Here is a 21,162-nt window from a genome sequence, read left to right as displayed (position 1 = left end):
GTCCCTTTTAATAATGGTTTTTTATGACTAAAATGATCATTTTCTTATTTATGTGGAAAATAAAAGAACATGGATAAATACATTTACCTAAGTAAATAACTTACCAAAAAGCAAATGGAGCCTTAAGGTTCAAAATTTTAGCATCTTACATAAATAAGGTTGAATATGAATGTACTATAATAGGCTTTAATTTTGGATATAGTGGATAGACTTCGTTAATTTTCCGATATTTAACGGAGTAAGTGATACCTGTGTTCATTTGCCGCTATATTGGGTTTTACAATAATTGAAGATATCAAAGAGTATTAGTTATCCGCCCTCTTACAAGGTGGGTAAGCAATTTATTCCTGTGCCAATAATGTTCTCTCCCTGTAGTCTCTCTCTTTACCTAGATAATTTCTATCATACAAGAATGCTGAAAGCTCATTTCTCCAAACAAGTTTCACCTAGGAAACACTTACCCGAACAAATATACTTGCCCATGTAAGTAAAAACGAATGGGGCCTTAGATATAACGGAGAACTCTTATAAATACGGTAAATACACCAATAATACTAATGTTGCATTTGGTATCTTTGCTCTTTCTACCTGAAACATTTTTTTTTGCCAAGTCTACCTGAAACATTTTGCCTTGGTCAATACAAACAAATAGGAGGAAATATGTTGTCAAAAACAAGAAATACGTTGTCACATTATGTTAAAAAAAAACATAAACGTCAAATGACATTTCAGATAAAAAATAGTAAATTGTATTATGTTTGGAAGAAGCACAAATACAAATATGTAGAGTGCAAAATCGTGTACTTTGTATTATTTTGTATCTATTAGTGTACATATTTGTATTACTCTTTCTAAACTGTGTATGGTTGCAATGCAAATAAATTTGCACTGATGCAAAACCATGGCAGTGCAAATGGTTTGAGTGTAAATTCTAACCTATTTTTGTTTCAAATTTTAGCTTATTTTGTTTGATTACAGTACAAATGAAGTAAATTAAGACATAAAGCATCCCATGCATTGGTACTAATGCAAATAAATTTGCACTGCAACCTAACACAGCCTTAGGCTCAGTTTGAAAGGAGTACAAATACAAATTATAAAGTGCAAAACCTTGTATTTTGTATTATTTTGTATATACTTATACTTTAAACACTTGTATTTGTACTCCTTCCAAACTAAGCCTAAGTAAAAACAACAATGGTGCCAAAACATTTCAAGATGGATCATGCCTGCTTGCACAATTGCATAAGGAAGCCCATTGCCGGCTCAAAAGTTAACGATCAACTGGATTGATAACCACCTCTTGTTGGATATTTCCCATCTATATTATACGATCGGACTAGTCCAAACATTTTAAGGTTTTCGATTTAAAAACACCCACAAGGAAGAGTTTACTTTGGCCACCTGGCAAAGGGTCTTAACTGGAACCTGGCCCACGAATAGATTAGACATTAGAGGGTTCGCCAGATGGGATTTGTGTAGTTTGGCCAAGGAAGAGTTTAATATGTACACCTGAATATGTGTCCACCTGTCCATTGTAGTTTGGTTTCCATTTGCATTGCCTACTACTTACTGCAGGTGGCTATCGCATATAGCTGCACTTACAGAACCTCTGCAGAAATGAAACACCAAGAGAGCTCAATGTCTACAGATCTCTCATTGCTCCTCAAGTTATTGAGGGAAGAACGTACAAATTAAACAAAAGGGGCTGCGCTTATGTCATTGTCAGCCTTAATATGCTGAGCCGTTTCTTCATAAACAGGGTCTTGGAACAACAGTTTTTGGTGACCATTGTTCTGATGGTGTACGCTTTGCTCTTTTACTTCAGGAGAACTCTGGGAGCTCCATTGATCTTCCTGTCCGCAGTAGGTAGTTAATGACTTGGTTGCTCCAATAAGTGAAGCTTGGAAATCTTTATGCTCTACTGACATCCTAAAGTCAGCTCCAGCATTTCTTGTTTCACAGCAGCTGATACATTGTATCTTCCTTTGTAACTCATCGTTGACTCTCTGAAAGCAGAAAACAAGGAACGCATGCAGGGAAGGTCATATTTCTGCAGCAAAAGGTTTCACCAAACTGGTTTCAAAAGGTTCAACTGGTAAATAAAGTATGAAAAGGAAAGAACTATAAGCCCATATATATAACCATTTTATGCAACTCAATATTCTTCAGGTCAAAGTATCTTAGAAAACCATGGTCTCCCAGTCACTTTCTTTTTACACTACAGAATGAACCCGGTACCAAGTATGGGGCAACTACACCTATACATTACTTTGTTTAAGATTCACTATCTGTATATCTAATTTGAGATCCTTATTTAATTTTAAAAATTAAATTAGGTTTGTAATTAATAACCCATTTTATCTAAAAGAATGGGACCCATATATTGAAAATTGTTATAATGAATTTTGGGAAAATCTGTGATGTCAGAAAGACATGATACTGGAAAGGCTTTGACCAATCAAAACCCCGGTGAATTTTCATGAAAACCCACTTGATTGGTTACCACTTTTGTGATGCTGATTGATTGGTTACAAGTTTTTCCAGTATCATGTCTTTCCAGCATCATAGTCAAACCCATGAATTTTTATTTGAACTATAAAATTAAATTAGAAAATTAAATTAGAAAGATTAATAAGGGTCCCACATCTTCTGAAATGAGTATTTTTTTATAGATAGTCACATGTCAGTAATTACTATCTTTTTCTCTGAGAGGGGGCCAACTACCCACTTTTTCTAAGAGTGGTTAGACAAATGTTTTAAGAAGAAAGCTTCTATTTGAGAGCGGAAGCATCCACTTCTTGTTAATCCATGGTTTAGTTTAAAAGAAAATGCCAACTGAGAATGAAAGTATCTCCCACGAATAGATTCTGATTATGGCTATAAACCCCTTTTTTTATATTTCTTTTAAAATTTTTTGATATATTAATAACAAAACATCCCCACATCTACACCACAAGGAGTTGTGCCATTACAACCTCCACCTATACAAAAAATATCAATTAATCATTACAAAAAGCAAATCAGCTTTCAAAAAAAAAAAAAACCTGTATGGTATATTTATAAAACATCTGTACACTGCAACCCAGGAATGAATTCCACCCCAGAATTCCTTTACAACTGCCTCATCTGATTTCCCCAAATCTTCAAAAATTCTGGCATTTCTTTCCATCCATTGATCCACATGGTCCAAATAATTTCTAAAGGCAGCACTCTCCAAATTATTTTTCCTTTTTTACTGAAGCACTTACTGCCAACAAGTTAAAAGCTCCACCACAGATTTTGGAAAGCAAACATGAATCCCAAAAATGTCCACAGACTTTTAACCACAACCTTCTAACAAGCGAACAATGCAAAAATAAATGATCAACTGATTTCACTTCTTCATCACAGAAGATACAGTTAATGTTATCAATCAAACAACCCCCTTCAACAAATTATCTCTGGTCAGACATCTGTTCAGAGAGACTGTTCACACCAGAAAAGAAACCATCATTGGAGCAACTATACACCAAATACTTTCCCAAGGGAACTGACTTCCCCTCTCTCCACCAATGTGCTATAAAAAGACTTAACCAAAAAACTACCATCCTTGCACCATCTCCATTCTCTTTTATCAGCAAGCCCTCACCTGCTTGGGTTATGTCTGTACAGCTTTTGTAAAAGGTCAGCCATTTGCTCCACCACCTAGTCGTTTAGGTTCCTCATAAAAGTGGGATTCCACACTGCATTACCATTGTGAAAAAAAAGCAAGTCTGCCACCATAGTTTCTTTGTTTTGATCTATATCAAATATGCAAGGGTATACCTCCTTCAAGCTAGTCTTGTCACACCAGAGGTCATTCCAAAATCTTAGCCTTGCTCCATCTCCAATTTTATATCTGATCCCCTTCAAAAAATCCAGTTTAGCAGTCTGAATTTCTTTCTGCAGGGCACACCCATAAGTAAGAGTGACATCACCTGGGTCCCAGCTATCTCCCCTTCAATCCTCTAAATCTGACAGTTCTCTCAGAGATGGAAACAAGTTAGCTGGTCTATCCAAAATTTGTTGTGAACTGAAATTATACTCCCAACCAGGGAAGGGTTTAGGTAGAAGCATTGGTAGCCTATTAAAACTGATTTGTATCTGTATATATCATTCTTTTAACACATCCAATAAAATTCAAAAAACAAAGTTCATTGCACCAAGAACCTGCCAGACTTCCATCAACCAGCCACCATGACTCAAATTTATGGATCACAACATTACACTTGTACAGTGAACATATTATTATTGTGTTTAACATGGATTTGTTATCATATAAGGCTGTGTTTGGTTTCCCTAGATTTCCCTTCCTTTCCCTACCTTTTTTCTTTCAAAACCACAGCCTAAATGCTCCTCTTTCCCTTTTTATGGCAGTGTTTGGGCACCTTAAATTTGGTTTCCATGTTAGAGAAAGAAATATGGAAGGTACACAATTATTCTGTAGGTTAGGTTCATCCTACATTGTTTTATGCAGGTATCTTATGTTTCTTATTGTAACTTTCTCTAACAACATGACATTTTAAATGCTCTTATCAGTTTGTTTCAGATTTTGGAAATTCTTCTTTCAGACAGAGGGTAGGCAGATCTTTCCAAAGGTATTTGATTTTCAAAAGTAGTCAGTTTTAGGCTTTTAGCAGTTCACAATTTGATTCTAAGTAGAATGCCATAAAGGGTGTTTCTATACATTTATCAAATGCCATTAATGGTTTTTTATCGATAAAACCAATTATTTGTTTGAGTTAAATTTGAAGCTTGCTTGCTACTTGTGAGTACATATGTTTTATTGGTATTATTCCATAATGGTGTTAGTTGCTAGAGTGATCTTACTCCTTTCCTTTTACTGGTTGAAGTGGTCATCCTTTTCTCATTTTCTCATAGAAACGATTAGAGTCCAGTTACCTTTATTTCCCTTTTCTACCTCATTTCTACATGCTGTCATACACTCACTCATACTCTTATTTTGTACTTCCAGCACAGATCCTTTGATTCTAATTATACAGCAAGTCGCAAGATGTTCCTCCAATGAATCCCTAAAACATGTTCTCCACTCCCCACTCCCCCAAAAGCCCAGAAACCAAAGCAAAACCAAACCACTAATTGTAAACCCCTTTGACAACTCCTACTAAGTCCAAATCAACTAAAGTTTTATACCAATATACATGGTTGGCTACATAAATCCGGCTTTGCCGTTCCACTCTATCAAGGGCCATATCCTCCAGTAACTCTGCCCTCAAATCATTTTTCACTACAAAACCATGTCCTTTTTTACTTGCCTTTAGCTCTTCAGCCACCCCTTTGTACCCTTTTTAAACTGCCATCTGCCTTGAACATACCATTCTTAATCAAATTAAAATCAGCCAAAATCTATGTCTCAAAACAGTCAAATTTATTTATCTCAACCTGTGCATTACTGGGTCACTTAGCATAAGTCTAGGTGAATAATGCATTTCTTCTCATTTGATGTGATGCATGTAGATCTCCTGAAGATAATATTAGTCCGCAATGGATGAAGCCTGAACAAAGATGGTAGGGACTAAGTTTTAACTGCTCTCAAGGCAATTCAGTCTGACTGGCATAGGAACACCATTAGAGATGCTATCCTTCTATCCTCATTGTTTTTCTCTTCCCTAATTGCAAAAAGAGCTCCAAAACAAAGGATCCTTATGATTCACACTTTAACTTGCAAAAAAGGGTGGAGACTATGGAGAGCAACCCAATATATGCCATTAGGAATGGCAATGGGGTGGGGATCATATTCCATTTCCCGATCCCCGTCAGGGATAAAATTTGTCCTCCATCCCTGATCCCCAACAGAGATGGGTTCCCCGTGGGGACCCGAATCCCCAAAACCTTTTTTAGATAACAATAATTTTTTTGAAAAATGAATTTACTTAAAATTATAAATTATAAATAATGTTTTTAATATGTTTTGGTGTTTATAAATAATATAATAATATATATTTAATATAAATAACATTTAATATATATAATCGGGGTCGGGGCGGGGCGGGGACCTCAATCCCCATCCCCAACCCCATCGGGTCGAGGAAGTCGGGTCCCTGTCGGGGATGGGGAAAATTGCCATCCCTATATGCCACTATTTGAGGTTTGGAAGTTTCAAGGGCCTACAACATCTGGCAAATATTGTAGATAATATTAGGATTAATGGGTAGACTATGATACTTACTATAAGCATATGTTCGATGTTCCAATGAAGTTTCCAGTTTGTTGGCCAAAGAAGTGTTCTTAACTAACTATAAATCCCCTTGTTACATCAGAAAAACTTGCTTTCCAGAAGCTCACATGATAAAATTGAGCTACCTGTTAAAATAGAGCATTTTAGTAATCATAATCCCTCTGAAACACATTTAAACACATTCCTCACATGGGCTACCTGTTACCAAATCAGACCTATTATCACTTTTCAGAGGAATTATGATGACTAAAATGCTCTATTTTTTAAAAGTATAGAGGCTCTAAAAAGCAGAAAGGCAGATTTTCTGTTTTCATATATCAGATCCGTAAAAAGAGCTTTTCTGCTTTTCAGATATTGGACTTCAGTTTTATCAAATGCCACCTAAATCAGCATCTACACCTCTGAAAAGTGATAATATGTCTGATTGGTAACAGGTAGCTCATGTGAGAATCTTGTTTAAACATGTTTCAGATGGATTATGATGACTAAGATGCTCTCTTTTTTTAATATTATAGAGGCTCTAAAAAGCAGAAAGGCAGATTTGCTGTTTTCAGATATCAGATCCGTAAAAAGAGCTTTTCTGCTTTTCAGATATTGGATTTCGGTTTTAGCAGCTAAATATGAAACTGACAGTGGGGACTAGCTAACCATTTGTAACTTCCCATCTCTGGGATGTTCTCTGTGGAAGAAAATTAAGGAATCCTTTCCTATGCTAAATAGTGGACTTTCCTTTAAACTGGGGTCTGGTCATCGCCCGAAATTTTGGAAAGATAAATGGTGTAACATCAGATCTTTAGAGGAACTGTTCCCACAGCTGTTCCAGATTGCAGAGAATCGAGAGGCATTGATTGCTAACTGCTATGAGCTGAGAGAAAATGTGGTTTCTTGGAATCCTGTTTTCAGAAGGGCTTTTCAAGATTGGGAAGTGGATCAAGTGATGGATCTGCTTGCAGAAATGAAGAGGACAACAGCCATCTCTTTATCCATTGTCCGGTCTCAACAGCTTTGTGGGATCATTTTCTTGCTTCCGTGGGACTTTACTGGGTCATGCCAAGTAAAGTGATGGATCTCTTAAGAAATTGGGAGCTTCAAGGCCTCTCCAAGTTAGCAAAAATTGCGTGGTTGGCTATTCCTGCAGCAGTGATCAGCACCATCTGGGCAGAGAGAAACAGGAGTTTTCAAAAACAAATCTAAGGGTGTAGACAGTCTTGTATCTTGTAGTGTGGGGAAATTAGTGTCTTGGACTTCAGCTGTGAAAGGGCTCCAATCCAGGGATCTTGGTGCACAGCTGAGGTCTAGAAGTTTGTTTGAGCTGTAATCTATTTTTGGGCTTGGTTCTCTGTATTCTAGCTATGGTTTTGGAGCTCCTCTGTAATTTCTGTTGTCTTAATAAAATTACCTTACCTTTTAAAAAAAAAAAAGATATTGGACTTCAGTTTTATCGATCAATGTGTACAATTGTAAATAAAGTTTCCCCACATCAGCATGTAAGCAGCTCGCTCAAGCATAGTTGTCAAGGCCACACCTAGGTGACAAGGCGCCCTTGGAGGCTTGCCTCGCCTAATCGCCAAGCAGTTTTCTATAGCGTGTTAGAAAAAAACTTTTATATTCTTAATTTTTTGAGGTTATAATTTTAAAATAGACATTTTTAAACTAAAATATTCATTTTGTGAATTTATATACTAATTATTTTTATTATTTTCCTATTTGTTAGGGTTTAATCAACACAAACATTGCTAAATTCTGTATTGAACCCTGAAAGACTTAAAAACCTGAACCAATAAGTAAGGAAGAACTCAAAATGTTGTCTAATCAACACATTTACTTCTTTTTCTTTACTAATTTTGTGTCTATATACCGATTTTCTTCTTCCGCCTTTTCTTTTCTTCTTTTCCTATAACAGAAATAGGGGTTCACCCCTATATTTTTTGAAATTTCTTTTATTTCTACTTTTTTTTTCTCATGAGTATGTTGGAATATGTTGATTTTCTATACTTTAACCTGAAGTTTATACTTTTCTTATGAAATTTATGGATAATTATTAAGGAAATATGATTATGGAACCTAGGGAACTACCCTAGGACACATATTTTTACTTGAAAAATCCATCGCCTAGGCGACTAGGCAACAAGGCGACCCACTGTTGCCTAGCCTCGCCTTGGCGCCTTGAAAACTATGCATTCAAGTATAAATGTCACCAATAGCACACCTAGCCCACATTGTAAGTTGCAGTTTGTACATTAAGGAATATGCAACATAAGTTTCTCTGTTCCCATTTCCCTTTACATCACAAAGTGTAAATGATAATGGGATACTTGCCTCATAATTTGAAGATGACGCACAAACTTGTATGTCCAGAGAAATTCACCAAAAAGGATCTTCACAATAGGTCCTAAATCACGCATACAATGGCCAGAGCCATAAATCCTAATGACATTTCTAAAATCAAGAATATTATGTCACTAGTATTATATGCATGGAATTGCCTTTTTTATCAGCTATAGAAATGCCAGTCTTCCATCAAGGTGAATAATATTCTTTCATTTAAGGAGGAAAGTGCAAGAGCACAAGTTATATGAGTCCTGTTCCTACAGATATTATTAGAAATTTAGAATTCACTCAATAATTATATCATCAAGCAAATAAATACACACAAAAAGATATCTAATGAAGGCAGCAAACTATTCCTAATTCTCCAACTGTACCACCAGACCAGGCACCAGGTATCTGCAATTGTTTGTGAAGTAAATTTCAGGTAATAATTCTAAAAGCACAAGGTTTTCTGTGTGATAATATCATTTCAGAACATGAACTGTCATTTGAGAACAAAGATCTCCCAGGGTGGAAGTTGTACTTTTGTTTTGAAATTTATCATTTAGGTTAGTTAGAATCTGGTTGTTATAGTGCCTACTATATGGTACACTTAGCAGGTTTTTCAGGTACTTCTTTCTTTGATTAAGTTCTACCTTGTTAAAGAGCTTACACAGATGCCTTCTTACATGATGCCAATTTAAGTAAAAATGTGAGTGGCATTCATCATTTTTCTGACTGGTAATTTAAAAGACACATTAGAAATATATTATCCTTACAACTCCTAGTAAGGTCTTGTAGAATAGAAGAAGTTGGAGAATTTATCTGAATATGTGATTTTAATGGTTGAGGAGCAACTTCAATATCTTCATTGATGATTCCATAATTGCTTTCAATATTGAGCATGGTTATAATTCTATGTATTGGTAAATGAATTGCCAGGTCGGTCAAAACAACAAAAGGTGTCAACTGGATTAGAGGTACAATGTATACACGAATAGTTGAATATCTGATTAGTGATGAAGTAAAACTGACTAAAAGTATAAAAAAAAATCCATATATAAATGGACAGGAGTAAAGAGAAATATAACAAACCTGCAACAACCTTGAGTCAAATTTCGGAAGCCCAATCTGGCCAACAGTCAGCGAACCGAAGAAATTACCCAAGAGTGCTGCGTCAGGCACAGACAAACCACGAACAAGTCCCACAACAAGCCCGCCCAAGAAACTATCCCCAGCGCCCGTTGGATCAATCTGGACGGCCGGAAATGGCAAGATTTGCATTTTCTCATCCTTCGAGTAAATCCTACAACCATCCTTTCCTTCCGTGACAACCACGCTGCACCATTTCCTAGCCTCTTCAATATCTACATAAGGAGCTTCTTCAGCCGAAGCCTTAAGAAATCCAATGCGCGGGAGAAGATGAAAAAAGCCGCTCTCTTTCAGTCCAACAAGCTTTACGGTTCCATCAGCCGGGTCAAACACGCGAATAAGAGCCTGGATGTCAACAAACACGGTACGACAGATATCAAGCATGCGTTCCAGTGTCTCCGGCAAAATCTCTCCTGCAACACCTACAGCCAGACCAAAATCAAATTGCGATTCAGGGAGATCAGACGGTGAAATTGGACCACAGGCATGAATTCGTCTGAGGACACGATCTTGATGTCGACTCTCGTCCCTGTTGGAAAAGAAATGAGCATGGAAGAGGGTGGTCATCGACGAGGGAGACGTCATAGGAGGGTGGGTCACCGAGTAAGCGAAGTCAGAGCCGACCTTGCACACGTAGTCGCAGGGGATCAAGAGGCCGTCGAGGACATTAGAAATGAAGGAGGCCGCACCTCCGAGGCTCTCGCCGACGACAAGCCCATCTCGGATAAGAATATCGTGGCAGTAATTCCCAACCACCAGACCCCGGCGAGTTACCACATCTGGTTGTCGCTGCTCTTCTCTCACCATAGCTTTCAGAATTGAAAATCTGTTGGTAATCTTTGTCTGTGCTTTCTGGTATCATGAGTGCTCACAGAAACTAGGGTTAGGTTTTGCGAGGTCCCATGAAAATGGAGAAAAGAGAGAAAGGGGAAGGAAGAGAAGAGTGGGTCTATGCAATGCAGACGAGGAGATGCATCTGAATTCGTATAGACGCGCGCCGAGAGAGAGACAAGACTCAAGAGAGATGGCTGTCTGTTTCTGGAGCGAATGGGAGTCTCTTTCTTAGGTCTTAACTTTATTCTCTGGCCTATATAAAGGTTTCGATTTTCCGACGAACGGATCACTAGTGGGGGAGAGAATTTGAATTTGATTACCGATGCTTGTACAGGAATCTTTATAGAAGTCGACGGTCGTCATTGCTCTCAATAAAGTTAAAGTTCCTGCGGTTTTTGGCCGATTTGTTTGATAAATCAATGAGTCCTTATGTCTATGTGGTCCCACGATGTCGTGACGCCTTGTACCAACTACCTAGCATTGCAGGAGTCCGATCTGCTCCATAGGCGTACCTCACAGCATGTCTCAGCTGCACACCGCGAACATCTCCCGTACTATGATGGTAGATGTTCCCAATATACGATGGGATGTTTCTGAGAGGTCAGTGTGAGGAGCGTTCAGAAAGGAGCAAATCCCAATTGCGGAGTGATAAGCATTGAAAAAACACGTGGCGTGGTTCGCATGAGAAGATAAGGATGCTGGCATGCTGCGTTCCAAAACCAACGTTGGAAAATCTCTCTGATTCAGGCGTTCAGCTACACCTATACAACAAAGAATTTGCCTCTTATCGTATCGCCTATCAGCCCACTGATCAGTTATTGTGATAACCGCGAGAACCAGACAATGCTGTAGCATCCGAACCCATTCGTCTAACCAGACCAGACTGGCCCAGATCGGTAAGGCTGCAACATTGAGCGGCTCGGGCCTATCCGACCCGAAACTGGAATTGCTAAACTATTCTTATGATTTAGCTAATTGACTAGTCTTACTGGTTGAAAATTGATTAATGCTAGGTGATGTAGGGTGATTTAGCCTGACCTAATAATAGAGGGACATATGACTATCTGACAGAATGACCGCTCATCTCAATGTACTAAAGTCTGTGATGGACCAAGCTCGGATAACCGAACCACCTCGGAAGCGAATCCACCTCGGGACAAGTTCACTTTGGGGCATGATCGCATTAAGATCACCTCGGTTACTAGGCACCTTGATGTCCGTAGCAGGTCAGACCCAAGTGGCATCAGTTCGGGTAATATTGACCTACCTCCAACACGATAACCCCGAAGATCTCATCATCGGATTCCACGTTTTACGGGATCATGCCTCGTGACAGCGGGCCTCTTCTCCTCTGACCGATTCAGACGACAGTGATATACCTTATCGGCTGGCATCATTATCTCCTATTAATTCGGTAACAGGCCTCATCACGACAAGAATCTAAGAACCACTCCGAGAAACCCACGAGGACTCCAGTATATAAAGACCCCAACCCTTTGGGGGCAGAGGTACGCGCAATCACTGCTTACTAACTCACTTGCTTTCTAATCACCTTCAGCTCACACATTACTGACTTAAGCATCGGAGTGACCTCACCGGGTAAGCACCCCCGGGTTCTCTGGTTCTCTCTATGCAGATCCTTCACGTCCGTCGTCTACTGGAAGCCAAGTCACCTCTAGTTAGGAGCAGCCAGATTGCACAGCATCAATTGGCGCTGTCTGTGGGAACCGCTTCAAAAAGCCTTTTTCCACTAAGCATCCTAAACTCATCTTCAATGGCATCTTCCAGCAACGCCGGACAAAACGCCGACATGAACACCTCCGGGGGCAATTTCAGGTCCCAACTGTCTGTATCGAACAGTTCATCGTGCCTCTTTCTGCGGACGGGATCCCCACTCTCAATGTGCCTCAAGTTCCTGCACCGGAGAATGCCCCACTCCCTCTGACGGTGAGTGCAACCTTCACCAAACCTTCTGTCATTCCCCTGACGGTCGAACATAATCAATTGGACGACCTGATACACTGCATGCGGGCTATGCAAACCCAAATGCAACAGGTCCAGTAGTTCCAACTGTATCAACAGCAAGTCCTACACCACGTTTATCAGCAACAGTTTCCTCAACTGCCGCAGAATCAGCAGACTCAGCAGCCGGTTCCACCTCGACATCCGGCCACACAACAAGTCAAGCCTCGCCGCCAGAGCGAGCGCCCTCCTCGCCGGGGAGAGACCTCCCAAGTCTAGAACCCTCTCAGGAGCCAGGTCTCGTCCTGTGGCAGGAGGGAGAGACAGGTTACTCCTCCCGCCTTCCAACAGGTGAACAGGTCAGGAGACAATTAGCCTACCAGGGTCGTGTCACCTCGGCCCTCCCAGTTCAAAGTTCCATTGGCAGAAAATCGATTCGAGCTTCTGGTCGTGGATTCCAAACTAGGCCCCTCAGTTCATAGCAATCATTGCCAGTAGTCTGAGTAGATCCCCGCAAGAACCGTGCCTGATAACACTGAAGCCAGTAGCACTAATGCGGAGCCGGTGAAGAAGCAACAGAAGTGGCGTCACAAGGCTCGCCGAGCTGTAGTCTAAAGCCAGCCCAACCATCTCAAAGGAAAGGAAGAGGCGAGCTCGAGAACAATGAAGACTGCCCCACTTCTCTCTGTACCGTCTCCCCTATCTCCCGAGCTCCTGGCAGTTCCAATGCCCAAGGACTTCAAAGTACCTCCCCTAGACAAGTATGATGGGTCGTTCGATCCGAATGACCACGTAGATTCATTTCAGTCGCAGATGCACCTAGCCAGGGCGGATGAACCCTGCATGTGCGTGGCTTTCTCCACCACCTTTAAAGGAGTAGCTCGCACGTGGTATAGAAATCTTGTGCCCGGGACAATTAAGAGTTGGGCGCAGTTCGTGCAGATTTTTACCTCGCACTTCATCACAAGCAAGAGGTGCCCAAGGTCCTAGGAAAGCCTGCTCGGCATAGTCCTGAGGGAGGGAGAATCTATCCGAAGTTACATTAAGAGATTCAACGATGCATGCCTGTAGATCCCTGATCTAGACCCCATCGTGAGACTTACAGCAGCCAAAAGAGGTATCACCCACAAAGAATTTAAGTGGCACGCGGTTGCCAACAAACCCAAAGATGTTACTGAGTTCCTCAAGCTCGCCGACCAGTTCATTGGAATAGAGGAAGAGATGAACCAGAAGAGCGAGGATCTTCAGAGAAGAGGAAAGAGAAGGTGAGACCTCAACTAACGGGGACAATAAGCGGAAGAAGGATGAACTAGCTCGAGGAGGAAGTAAACTAGATCAGTCTTTTCAAGCTCCTCCTGCTGGCAGAACAAACTACACACCCTTGAACGCGAAGCAAGCAGAAATCCTCATGGCGATCAAGGATGCTTCTTACGTGAATTGGCCACCTTGGATGAGAGGAGATCCAAACACTAGAAACAAGAATGTGTACTACCACTTCCACAGAGATCACGGTCATAGCACCGAAAATTGTAAGAACCTCCGTGACGAGATAGAGGAGTTCATCCGTCGCGAATATTTGAAAAACTTTGTATTAAATGATAATAAAAATCAAACAAGTTGGCAGGGGGAGCAAGGTAGAGATGCTCCCGAGTCCAGCAACAGGCAGAACGAGCAGCCGCAGAGACAGCTGCCCGAAGAGAGGCCAGTTTGAGGGGTAATACACATGATCGCCGACGGATCGATTGTCGCAGGCTGCACCTCAGCCGTGGCGAAGACATCAGCTCGTGAGATGGAAAGAGAAGAGCAGAATCCCCCGAAGCGGCTGAGGTTAGAAGAGCCTATTTTCTTCACCGAAGATGACGCACGCGTAGTCTAGTACCCCCATGATGACGCGCTCGTCATAAAGATAAGGATCAATGATTTCGAGGTGAAGCACGTCTTGGTTGACTCAGGCAGCTCGGCTGACATACTATTCAAGGATGCGTTCGACAAGCTGCAGCTCCAGGAAATCGACATAAAGCTCATGAACACTCCCTTGGTAGGCTTAAGTGGAGAGGAAGTCAGGCCCCTGGGACGAGTTACGTGGCCTAGCATTGCGAGGTTCGACCACACTTTCCTAGTGATCGCAACTCCCTCCCCGTACAATGCCATAATAGGTCGGCCTATCACCCACGCTCTTCGCGCAGTGGTGTCCACCTATTATTTGGCCATGAAGTTTCCCACGGACTTCGGAGTAGGGGTAGTGCGAGGCGACAAGCTCGAGTCTCACAAATGATACGTCGCCACCCTCAAAGGGAAAGCCAAGGCAGCAGGCGACCTCGAGTTAGAGCAACCTACGGAGTACCATGAGGAGCGAGCTTCACCAATAGAGGAAACGGTCCCTATACCCGTTTCGACAGAAGATCCAGCCAAGACTCTCCAAATCGGCGTGTCGATTGAGGAGCCTCTACGTTCTCAACTGGTAAGTTTCCTACTTCAAAATTTGAATGTGTTTGCTTGGTCCGCGGCAGAAATGCCCAGCATAAATCCTAAAATAATAACTCACAAATTGAACATTGATCCTGTAGTTAGGTCCGTTAGACAGAAGAAACGCAACCTAGCCCCAGAGCGTTGGAGAGCAGTCAACGAGGAAGTTGGGAAGCTTCTCGCAGCCGATTTCATCAGGGAGGTCCATTACACGAGCTGGGTGGCTAGCCCCATTCTGGTAAAAAAGGCCAACAATAAATGGCGCATGTGCGTCGATTATACCGACCTGAATTGATCTTGCCCAAAGGACTGTTTCCCACTTCCCAAGATCGACCGTCTGGTGGACGCGACCTCAGGGCACGAGTTGTTGAGTTTCCTGGATGCTTATTCGGGCTACAACCAGATCAGGATGGAGCCTGCCGATGAGGAAAAAACGGCCTTCATAACCGAGCTAGGCCTGTACTGTTACAAGGTCATGCCTTTGGACTGAAAAATGCTGGGGCAACTTTCCAAAGACTTGTAAACCGACTGTTTGAGCCGCTGATCGGCAAAAAAGTAGAGTGTTATGTAGACGACATGATCGTCAAAACTCAGTTTTCAAATGATTTAATAAAAGATTTACATTGTGTTTTCGAAATTTTGCGCAACTTTAACATGAAATTGAACCCTAACAAGTGCGTCTTCGGTGTCACTTCGGGTAAATTCCTGGGTTACATCATTAACCGACGTGGTATCGAAGCCAATCCCGACAAAATCAAGGTCATTCTAGATATGAGACCGTCCCGTAAATATTAACGTCCGTCAATGGATATATGAAAAAGACTATTTTACCCTCCACTCTAGATTACTCGGATCTCTCCTTCTCCCTCTCATTCTCTCCGCCGAAACTGTAGGAACTATAGATCTGACAATAGTAAGGCTCCTCCGATTTCGACTTGAACTATAGATCTCTCAGCACTGCCAGAACCGCCGCTCTTCTCTAGAACTTGGCGTCCCTCTCGTTTTCTTCGAAACCACTGTAACCGCCGCTCTTCTCTCGCGCTCAAAAGAATTCTTACCGGCAGTGAGAAGCAACGAGAATTTTCCAGAAAAGTTACTGGAAAATAGCGCCCACATCCCATAGAAGATTGGATGAAAAGCGGACAAAGGGATTTCGGTGGGGTGGTGGAGAGGGGGGAAAGAGAAAGAGATAGAGAGAGAGAGAGGTGAGTTTTGTTGTTTCTAGAAGCTTTTCGTCATGGAATTATGGGGGGAAGGGATAATAAGCGGCCGAAAGAAAAGAAATGGAAGGAAAAGGGGCGCCCACATTCCAGAAAACAGGGGGACCGGTGAAGCTTCGTCGTGGACGGAAAAGACAACTCTGTTCGATCCATTTTGGATTTTGGCCAAACTCAATGCTCCCCTGATCGCTCAATGAACTCAATGCGTCCTCATGGAGAAAGATATGGCCATTTGAATGCATCTTATAATGGTTCTATCGTGTTCGCTGCTTTTTGTGGGAAAAGTCCCCGAGAGGTCTCATGGTCACGGAGAAAGAAATGGCCATCATGTGAGGAGTTGTTTTTCTTCTAATGTCATAACTCTAAAATTGGTGTGTTTAAATATATAGGAGGTTCCAGATTCTTCTTCTTGTGGGTGGGACATTGAATTTCTTATATAATCTCTGCGGCAGAAGCAAACATAAACATTGTTCAGTGACTCAGTCATTGTTCACTATTCTCCGTTCACCATCCCCCCCCCCCTCCGTTGCTGGTTATCTCTTCTTGAGGAGAAGAGATAAATAATTAAGAAAATGGTGATGGGTTAACGTTGTGCCTTGACCGCCCCTTTCTCTAATTAATTAATTAGAAGATGAAAAGATAGTGATATAACCTACGTGAAAAAGCCGAAAGAAATTAAACTAATGTGAGAAATAAAATCACATAATCATAATGAGAGCCTGAGATCCAACTCTTATTCTTTTAGCCTGTTCATGGCACTTGGAAGAAGGTCCCAAAGCTGAGGACTTGAATTGGACATCCTCCGCCATGAAATCTTCACGTTGGAAGGACGGAATCCAAAGCAGTTTTTCTTATTTATTACTCTCTTTCTCCTTGGATCTAGTGTTTAGTGCTTTTGTTGGAAAACTGATGCATCAAACTAGTGTTTAACCAAACCAATCAATCGGTTAACCGACCGATTTTGGTTCGGTTTAGAATTTAGGCTCGTGATTCGGTTAATCAAACTGTGAACACCCTTAAAAAGGAGAATTTTTTGGTTGTTGGGCGCCCAATAGCCTGGACTGTTGAAGAATACATCTGACACTTCAACCCATTCAAACCCCTGTATTGTCTTTTTGGTCAAAAGATTATTAAATGCAATTACCCTTTTGCCTCACACACATGGTAGCATGCCATGCAAAAAAAGCTTTTCAATAACCCAGCAGCCAAAGTTTTTTGAGGTAATTTGAGTTTAATTCCCCTCATAATTCCTAATGCGATTGTTTACATATGGGGTGTTTAGGGGAGGGGGGGCATAAATACATTTGCGAAGCCAATAAAACAATTATAAGGAGGATTTAACTTCAAAAAGGCCAAGTTTTTTCCTCAATAAAAATAATAAATATAAAAATACTATACATAACAAAATATATTATTGTAGGTGGTGTGGTGAGGCTAAACGTGGTGGTCTCCTTGAAGGACGAAGGAAGTCTAGGAGTATGAATAGGCTTCGAACTTCTATCAACAGAGTCTTGTCTATTTTGATGGATCTCCCCCTTTTATAAAGTGAGACCTTGAGGCCCTGAAGGAAAGGGGTCAAAAGGGGTTTGACTCCTATTTGGAAAGGGGATATTTGATTCGGTGTCAGTTGTGAGAGGGACACTAGTAGGGGTTCACCATATGTCTCATGAGATCTTTCCAAGACGAAGTTTATGTTCGGTTGAGGATTCTCACAGTACACGTGTGCTGCTTACTTTCGCAAGTCTCTTGTATTGATGTGGCACGAGTGATGTCAAGATTGGTTTGACGTGTCCTACTTAGTTTGTTGGATGTTCTGCCATGAGTGACTTTGGTTTATGGTATTTTCGTTCATCGTAGCTCGTCGCAGGTGTTTGATGGGTTTTGGTACCTTAACGTTAATCGCAGTTGTGGTGAACAACATGTACTTACAGTTATATATAATATTTTTATTTTATATATAATAACTAATTTTTATATGTATATTTTTTTATTTTTATAAAATGTTTAGCTCACAATTGAGCTCAAACCTACAAGCTTTTGACTCGAGCTAAATTCAAGCTCAAGTCTTTAACTTGAATCAAGCTTAAGCTTGATGGTTTATTGGCAAGTTGAGCTCGAATAGCTAGATATTTGGCTCAGCTTGGCTCAAATTCACCCCTAATGGGGATGCCTCATATACTTGTATATTGTCATTTATGGGAAGATATTCCCAATGCATCGTTGCAACATATGATGTGATGTTGGTGTGATGACCACTTTGTAAGGAGCAAATCCGAATTCACCTGACCTAAGCCTAAGTGACAACCTCACCTTGACACCTTAAAAATTATGTTTTGGATCTAATTGTGGATAAGTAAAGAGGTCTCCTTAATCTCGGTAAAAGCTTTTTGTGATTTAAGTCAATAGATGTATCAATTAGTTTGACCCCAAGTTTTCCTATATCCCAAAAAGTCTAAGATGTATTCTCTTTGGGAAATGATTATGCTTTCATGGAATGAGCAACTTCAATCCCTATAAAATACCTTTATCGTCTTAGGTTCTTTACTTCAAATTGTGATTCTAAGAATTTCTTCAGCCTCAACATTTCAAAGTCCTAATTTCTTATAACAACAATGTTGTCCACATTTATTGCTCACATATACAATCATTACAATGATCTTGCCCCATTAGCCTGGGTCTTATCATCAAAGAATGAAAGCCCCTCTCCTTAACAAAGCTAAGTTGGCATCCTTTAAACCCTAACTTGCAAAATGAGAAAATAAGTTATAAACTATGTAGAGGACATTATCTTGTAATATTTTATTTCTAGTCTCTTCCATATGGAAGTGAACGACCTTTCACTTCTTCAAAGGTTGTTTTATCCCTAAAAGTTACCATATTCAAAGCATCTGCACACTTAGTAGTATTATTAGTATACTATTTATAACCTTGTTAGTGTAATTGTAAGTTATGCTATTATAATATAATATTAAATATTACCCAATATGGCTAAATATAAAATTAGTGTTATTAATGTAGCATTAATAATGATAACGATAATCTCAATCTAATCCTATGATCTTAGAAGTTATGGCTTTTCAAAAAAGTATGAAGTTTGCCCTTCATTTGGAGATTAGTAATATGGTGATTGAAGGGGATGCTTTGACTATTGTTAAGGATGTATTGGGGGAAAAGAGTGGTGAATTCTTCACCTTATTGTTGATTACAAAGAACTCATGAAAAGATATCCATGTTGCTCTATCTCACATGTAAGCCGCTCGGGAAATGAATTTTCACATTAGTTAGCCAAGCATGCTCTATCTATTTAAACTATTTCACTTTGTCTATTTGACCATCTTTTCTTGAATCTATTAATTTTCAACAGAGTGATTGTCCAGTAACCTGTTAATAATTAGCCTAATTAATAAATTATACTCACTTATACATTAGGTTAATGCAATGCAATCAATCTTGTGGTAATGATCAATTGATGATATGAAGAGTATCAATTACCAATATAAGTACTAATTAGAGTTATTGGTATTCATTTTATTAGTACATGTTAATTACTAGTAATTGTCAACTTTTGATTGCAACCTCTATCTAAAGGATATGACCTATTGGTAGTGATTGATTAGGCCAATTAATTAGTAATCGTCTATTTAACTAACTCTTTTAGTACATTATTATTGAATACTAATTAATCAGAAAAGATGTAATGACCATTAGTGTCACATATATTAAGATGCAAGTCACCCATTTATATTTTATCGTTTCATTGATTCATCCTTTCATTCTTTCTCTCTTCTTCTTTGTAACCGGTACCATCAACTACCAGTACGTGTATGCATGACTTAGAGGTTGTTTTGTGTAGATAGAATTGATTTGTTAAAACTTCTGTACAACTTTTTCCGTTGAGAATTATGACAAAACATTTATCTCTTGAAAATCAAAATAAATGACAGCTTCCAATGGAGGCCTCTCGCATATCCTGAGAAAAATATTTTCTTCATAAATTCTTAACCAAACAAAATTTCATGTGGCCAATCGGGGGAACACCTACTTGGCGTTGAACTTGCTCCAATTTTCTAGTAAACAACAATCAAACCAAGCACTCTTACTTTAATTTGGAATCATTGTACAATTCATTTAAACTACATTTAAAATGAATAATCAATTAGAATTTAATCATTGAAATAGAGTTCACATCAGCCCCCACAAAGGGTGCCCCACAACGCACATCTCAATCATGTATTCGGAACACCTCCCGATGATGACTCATCATTTATTGTACTTATCATTGGGAGATGTTCCTTACTAAGATGTGTTGTGAGAGGTTGTGGGGCACCCCCTTGTGGGGGGCTGATGTGAACTCATTAAAATAATCAAGTTATCAAGGCAAACACATATTTAGGTTGTCCAACCAATCCCTAATTACACCTATCTTTACTTTTTACTAAAAAATATCATTTATTAAAAGATACCCTATAGTTTCACATATTTACTAAAACTTATTTTACAGTTTATGTTTTACTAAAATTTTCCCCATAGTTTGCAATCAATTTATTTAATCGACCTTTTGTAAGAATCTTTTATAGTGATATTTGAAAATTGTAACTTGACCATACCTATGGAAAATGTTAAAGGGCATGGGCTTATGGTATTTTATTCTAAAATTATCCCTACCACTTTATATCTAGTTTTCTAGTTTTTAAAGTAAATCAATATTTGATTTTCAAATCTATTATATAATGTTTAGTTTCAGAAAATGAAGAAGAGATAATAATGCATCCCATGTTATTAATTTGTAACAACATGCCTTCCCTCTTCAAATAGAGAACAAAATTGATCAAAAATAGTTGTTGCCCATATTTTAGCCGGGGCAAGAATGACATTTTCATTTATATTTTCTATAGATTAAATCAATAAAAAAGGCACTAAGGTCAAAATTGTCATTTTCCACTTCAATCTAATGGAAGATCGATTAAGTAAATTAGTTGAGAACTATAAGGTGGTGTT

At 39.7% G+C, this 21,162-nt stretch overlaps 1 protein-coding gene across 2 annotated transcripts; it reads right to left on the bottom strand.

The window, feature by feature from the left end:
- Positions 1–1,473: 1,473 nt before the first annotated feature.
- Positions 1,474–10,879, bottom strand: MIK (pfkB-like carbohydrate kinase family protein). Of its 2 annotated transcripts, none has more exons than XM_010255579.3 (2): positions 9,626–10,879; positions 1,474–2,053 (listed from the first exon to the last, which is right to left on the bottom strand). In XM_010255579.3, the coding sequence occupies exons 1-2, from the start codon at positions 10,487–10,489 to the stop codon at positions 1,922–1,924; spliced, it is 996 nt and encodes a 331-aa protein (XP_010253881.1). In that variant the 5' UTR covers positions 10,490–10,879; the 3' UTR covers positions 1,474–1,921. The 2 variants fall into 2 exon arrangements, with proteins under 2 accessions (XP_010253881.1, XP_010253880.1); XM_010255578.3 differs by having other exon boundaries at positions 1,474–2,009; positions 9,626–10,877.
- Between the last annotated feature and the right edge of the window lie 10,283 nt (positions 10,880–21,162).

This window comes from Nelumbo nucifera, chromosome 2 (genome assembly GCF_055504915.1).
Source record: "Nelumbo nucifera cultivar China Antique chromosome 2, China Antique-T2T, whole genome shotgun sequence".
Lineage (NCBI taxonomy): Eukaryota > Viridiplantae > Streptophyta > Magnoliopsida > Proteales > Nelumbonaceae > Nelumbo > Nelumbo nucifera.
This window is presented reverse-complemented; position numbering and strand designations above follow the sequence as displayed.

Excerpts from the sequence above, each read along its gene's own strand:
- MIK (XM_010255578.3), bottom strand. The coding sequence starts at position 10,489 with ATGGTGAGAGAAGAGCAGCGACAACCAGATGTGGTAACTCGCCGGGGT. Across the intron at positions 2,010-9,625 it reads TTGACTCAAGGTTGTTGCAG|AGAGTCAACGATGAGTTACA; the intron begins GTTTGTTATATT and ends TTCTGCTTTCAG.